At 21.2% G+C, this 6,570-nt stretch overlaps 1 protein-coding gene across 1 annotated transcript in view; it reads right to left on the bottom strand.

Annotated features, from left to right (window-relative positions):
- LOC105360797 (coiled-coil domain-containing protein 141-like) overlaps window positions 1-4,573 on the bottom strand; it is a 20,416-nt gene extending 15,843 nt beyond the window's left edge. Inside the window, exon 1 of the mRNA XM_011497798.1 lies at window positions 4,340-4,573. Within this exon, the coding sequence (XP_011496100.1) occupies window positions 4,340-4,573 (234 nt within the window). The remainder of the gene's footprint in view (window positions 1-4,339) is intronic.
- Between the last annotated feature and the right edge of the window lie 1,997 nt (window positions 4,574-6,570).

Raw genomic sequence — 6,570 nt, 5'->3', positions numbered from 1 at the left:
ATCAGAGCATGCGGAAAAAGCACAGTAAAATTCATGTAGATAAGCGAACTATGGACATCGTCCCTATTGCCCCTATTCAATTTCTTCAATTTTCGGTAATCCTAATAATAATTTTACATTTAAATTCTTGTACACATTAATTTAAAATATTACAATAGGTATATCATAAAATTATTTTGAATAAAAGATTTTATGAAATTAAAAGTTAAAAAATAAATGTTTTTTCATTCTCGAGTTATAAGAAAATCTACATATTATAAAAAGTTAACAATAATAGTTTGGTTATAAAATAGAATTTAAAAAACATGTACCATTTTTTCCCTTATTATATTTTATATGTTTACAAATCTAAAATAATTCAAGTAATCTCGATTATGATTTTTAGAATATTTTAGAATTCATATTTAAACAAAAACAAAAGCAAGCAATAATCTATAAATAATATTAAATTTCTAATATATTTTCCTATAACTTATTTCTAACGATATTTTCATTATTTTACGATATTATTAGGTTTGTGTAAGAAACTTTGTATTTTTTTATAATTTACTTAAGTATATAATTAAAAAAATCTGTTAATATTACTAGTTTTTCAAGTTTTGAATTTGATGTAGATTATATATTATATAATTTATAAATCACTGGTATTGCTTAATATATTAATAAATATTTATAAATTTTAAAAAATAAAATATTTATGAAATAATGAATAAATGGTAGTATATCTCTTGTCATTATTTTAAAATATTTTTACAAATATGAACAAAGAATTAGTTTTTATTTATAGTATTGTTCTACGTTTCATACAAAATTTTACTATATGAATGGAATAAAGTTTTATCGTCTTCAATGTAAAGAACATTAAAAATAAATCACGTGTTTTCGCACATTGTCAAGTCGAGGGGAAAAAAGTTAAAAAGTCGATCGCGTTTCATTACATCTTTGAAGATATTTGTCATCTGAACCACTAGACAGTATTTTTTGCTGTATCAACTAGACTATTTTCTCTGAGTCGTTCAATGTCGAGTCGAGTTGTGACAATTTAAAAGTAATGGAAAGAGGACGAGTGAAAATTAAATACTATATGCACATTTGAACTGTATTATTCCCATTTATAACTCTTCAAAATTTTCAAATTATTTATATTGAAAATTATATTATTTTAAATTAATAATTATATATAGTGGGATATTCTTAATAATTTTAAATCATAAAAATCATTGAAATAAATAAAAGCATTATTTTTTAATTTTACATGTTACCTAAAGTGTAATATGACGTTTTAATAACATTTACACATTTCATGTTATATACAAGTAATGTATTATATATAAACACATTTTATTTATATACTAGCTCTATTCAAAATTATTTATTTTTTGCAAAACATTCTTTCATTTGTCATAAACATTAATTACAACTTATTTTAATATTTTATTGATATATAATTTTTATTTTTATATATAAAATTAAAAAACATTTTTTACACACTAAAATGAATTAAATCAATATTTATATGAAATATCATAGGCCTCGGAATTATTTAGATTCTTTGCAAACCAGAAAAACTCGATAAAATAAATCTAAATACTCATCTAATTAATATTGTACAAAGTAAAAAGGTATTAAAAAGGTAATTGAATAAAATTTTAAAAGTATGCAACTTATTTACTTTTGAGATATTACATCCAAAAGCTAAATCTCTAATTATTATAATTTTCTTTCCTATAATACAATAACAAATTTTATTCATTATATATTTAATATTCACAGTCGATGTATAGAGGGAGAGTAATCTTATTAAGTTGATTTTACAATTAGTTTCAAATCAATAAAAATTTAACTTGTGTTTTATTATATTTATATTAATTTTTCTGTAAAAATAAAAATTAAAAAAAAACAATTTAAATACAAAAGTCTTGACTACTTCGTACAACCGATATGTTTTTTTTTAGTCATATTGCAAGTATTTCCTGCTTATAATATATTTCTTTTTATTTATCTTACTCTCTCTTTAAGCCACTACCTTTCTCCCCCCCCCCCCTCTTGCCCATATTCTATCTCTACAATTTTCTGTTTACTATTCCTGCAAGTAGCACCTCATTCGAATAAAAAGACTATCTTTGTATAGGACTTCATCAAATCTACTGTTTTGCTCTTTATCTGCTACATTTCGTCAGTGAATACTTCAAGAAAGTCAGATACTATATCAATGTATATGTGTACATGTTTAAATTTTTCATTATTTTTTGTTTTTAATTTTCACTCATCGTTATGTATGTGTTATATACTTTTGGGTTTCACAATGAGATAAATAATAGAGCCGAGAAAATAAAATATAGCTATATATTTTTATAATTAATTTAAGTACTATTTTTGTAAACAGTAATTTATTTTAAAAAAATTATAAATTATATGTCTCCAAATATTTAATTGAATTGATTAAGTATAATAATTGATCGAATAATATATCGAATAAAATAATATATAATTAAATACAATGTAACCTTTTTTCATTTTGAGTTTATACGAAATAATTATTATTGTTGGTTAATAATTTAATAATTAGTTATAGTAAATACACAAAATCAACAACTATGAATATCGAATAATATGATACTTGTTTGTACATCTGAATGAAATTATTTTTAATAAATTTTATTTAACCAAAATTTTATTTTTAGTAGCATATAATTTTTATCAAATAATAAGAATATGTTATTTTGAATATTTATATCCCAAAACAAAATTATATTAATTAAACATATAAATGAATAATTTTAAAATACATTTAAAATATTAAGTTAACCTGAAATAATAAAAATATAAAATAAATAAAAATAATATAAGAGTAATTTTAGAGTAATAATTTAATAAGGATTTAAATTTTATTTTAAATGAAAGGTATGTATTAAATGATTAAAAATATTTCATCTCATACTTAACATGGACAATTTATAATAAATTCGATTTTATCGAGACAAATTTTGATAATAATGTTTAAAATTATCAATTTAATATGAGAATTGATATATTGAAAAATAAGTAATATTTTTAAAGTAATATATTTAGTTTAATAACTTCATATAAAAATCACACGTACGCTTGCCAGCATATGAATTGACATTCTCGTACACCTATACATACATATGTACTAATAATTTCATTTAGGTAGCATATATACTACTACTTTCATTAATAGATATGAATTTATATTAATATCTTAGTATTCCTACATTTATTATTTATTAGCGAAAAAGTTGAATAACTATTATTTATAGTAATTGTGTTGACTTGCATTAACACTAATTTATTTTATATGCCACTAATATAAGTGAGTTTTCGAATTGGGGCGATCTATGAACCGAATGGTAATATAATAATAATTTTGAATTACGTACAATTACCATATTTAATCACTTAGACATTATATATAGATATTTCGTATATGATCAGCAAACCAGAATTAAACGATCTCTCTTACGCTAACTGTCTCTCTCCCTTAACCCCTTTTTCATTCTCTCAGATAAAATTGCGTGTAAGAGACTTTTCCTTATTTTTTTATCTTTTTAACTCATCCGCTTTACCCCGAACAAAATTCCAAAGTGATGAGCTTACGTCTGGTACGTATTAAAAATCGTCAAAAATATACAATGAACGCGTGACCTGTTTTTTCAATTATTCATTATTCTTAACATTCATTTTTATCCTTTGTATATGTTTCAGGGTGTTCCAATATTATTTATTACTGTGAGATTTGTGATTGTATTTCGATTTTTTTTGCACCTATTCTATACATTTAATTAGAGGTAACTGAAGACATAACTGTGGTGCTATTATATTTAACTATTATAATTTACTGCATACGTTAAAATATAAAATTTATTTTAAATATGTCTGAAAAATGTTATACGATTAATATTTCTTTCTTGAAACAACTACTAGAGTTAATTTTAGAATTTATAATAATTATTTAAAAGAATATTTTTAGTACATATTTAATATGACTTAATTTTTCAATAAATAAAAAAGATTACAATATCAATTTTGAATAATCTTATTAATTAATTAATTTAATTAATTAATTAAATCTTCATTAATTAAATAAACTTAATCCTTCCATTGGTTTCAATATTTTATGGGAATACTATATTTAAAATAATATAACTTAATATAATATGTGATTGAATGAAATTTGAAAATATCTAAAGTGTAATGAAACTCAACCCTGTATTATAACACCTGACATCTGTATTTTATTTGAATTTTGTAATAAATTAAAAAATAAGCTGCAAGTAGATCAAGTTAAGATCTTAGTAAAAAAAATTAGTGTACTTACTTCGAGAAGAGCAATGACAAGCCTCGTACTTCCACTTTGCAATGCAATTGTTCCAATTGCAGTCGTTTTGGATTTGACTTTTCCATTAGCTACTCTTTTGTTACTCTCGTCGACAATGTCTACTGCAAGGGTATGCTCATGGGTCAGCGGAATGTCCTGCGACTCCGTTACGACGTCATCCACGAGACCGTTATCTTGACGAGCTCGATCCAAGGTTTCGCAACCGTTCATCATCGTTATAGCGCTAGTATCTGCGATCTATTATGGTATATCATGTAATTAAATTGATTTATAATATTTTATTTTTAATAAATATATTTTTTCTAACAAATAAATATTATATATGATGTTTTTTAACGACGAAATAAAAATAAATACAACAAATTTATTAAAACCAATAATAATAATGGTATTTTTGAGAACGTATATTAATACAATGATAATAAACATTGTTTAATACCATCAAAAAAATCCAGGAAAATAATTTGTGATTAGTTAAGCATTAGCTGAATTTTCATAGTAGTCGTAGTAAACACCGAGAAATTGATTTTCATCTATTTTCATACACTGATGTGATACTGAAATGAAAAGAACACTAATGACAGCGTTAAAATCTTACTAAAATTATCTCGCTTGCAAGTCAATAATTTAAATCATACGTTAGTTATGAAAGTAGAATGAGCTTTTGAGAGCCATAAGATGAAAAACTTCCTAGAAATTTTTGAAGAAATAATATTAAATTAATATATTTCTGTATTTCTTAAACACTTTATTCATATTACTATTTTAATAATAGAAAATGATTATTTCAAATCTACGTTAAATATAAATTTTAAATAAATTTGCTTAAATAAAATATTAATTTATAAGTAATTTCGCTAATTCAATTAGTTTATTATATGTAATATCTATTGCATTTATCAAAAACTAAAATCTATATTTAATGACTCCTTTATATTAAATAGAAATTCTTAATACAAATTTATTTTTTATTTTATTTTAATTGTTTACTATGCCTCAACAGTTTCATATTAATAATGATGAATAACTAAAATAAACATAGTAATTTTGAATTATTAATAAAAATTTTTATGAAATTTCTGAAGGAGGTTTTCATAGATTTTTCTAATACAAATAATGTACATAATTTTTTAAAAATAATGTATAATAAAAATATAAAACTAAAAATAATATTAAGTTAGAATAAGATTTATTAAGTAAATCCAAATTTTTTAATTTTTTGTCAATACTTATTTATGTTACACATACTTCGGTCTTTTTATAAATTAATATTCAATAAATTTATCCGATAATGGCTAAATCAGTTTGATCTATACAAAATCTTCTATAATTTTGTTTAATATTTGTTATTTTCAATTGACATTGAAAATAACAAATTGAAATTCATTAAATATCTGATTATCTTACAGTAAATAACTATGAGTATTATCAATAATGTTGAAATCTTCTGCCTGTAAAATATATATCATACTAATTGTAAATAAATTTTTAAAACATAATAATTTTTTTTTAAATTACGTTATAAATGCCGATATTAAATCCACTTGATAATTTCCCGACGTTTTTTTATCAATTAATAATAAAATGTTACGTATATTTTTATAAAAAATTTTGAACATATTTAATATAATTTTTTTTTACTTTGATTTTGTTTGAAAACCAATAGATTATTCTATAAAATCTCATTTTTATTTTTATTCTAATGAAATATAATAATTTATGTGCTACATGTTTATTTAGGTAAATGATTTATATAAATTAAAAGTTACAATTACATTATAATTGTTATTAACTTTACAAGAAATTATTGGATTTTTAATAATTGATTTCTTATAATTCTTCATTGGTTAAATTTTTTTTTATGCATGAATTAATGTTTTTGCACAATTAAATATCAATATATATTAATAAAAAATATATAATACAAAATATTATTATTCTAATTTATTTTAAATCTATTTCTACATTGTTATGAAATAGTTTTTATGACTAAATACATATCTGATGTTCCCAAAAATATATTACTTAAGTCTACATTTTTAAGATGTGTAATTTAGAAATTCTAACACTATTCGCAATTTACCTCGTGTTTTCTGAATTTCAGTTCTTTTTAATATAAATTTATAGATGTATGAGTTAATGTAATTTAAATAATAAGGTTATCTTATCAAGCTACGTTTAATATAAAATCTAAGTTTTCAAAACGATGA

Source organism: Ceratosolen solmsi, unplaced genomic scaffold (genome assembly GCF_000503995.2).
Source record: "Ceratosolen solmsi marchali unplaced genomic scaffold, CerSol_1.0 scaffold47, whole genome shotgun sequence".
Lineage (NCBI taxonomy): Eukaryota > Metazoa > Arthropoda > Insecta > Hymenoptera > Agaonidae > Ceratosolen > Ceratosolen solmsi.
Note: the sequence above shows the minus strand (reverse complement) of the source record. Positions and strands in the feature narration are given on the sequence as shown.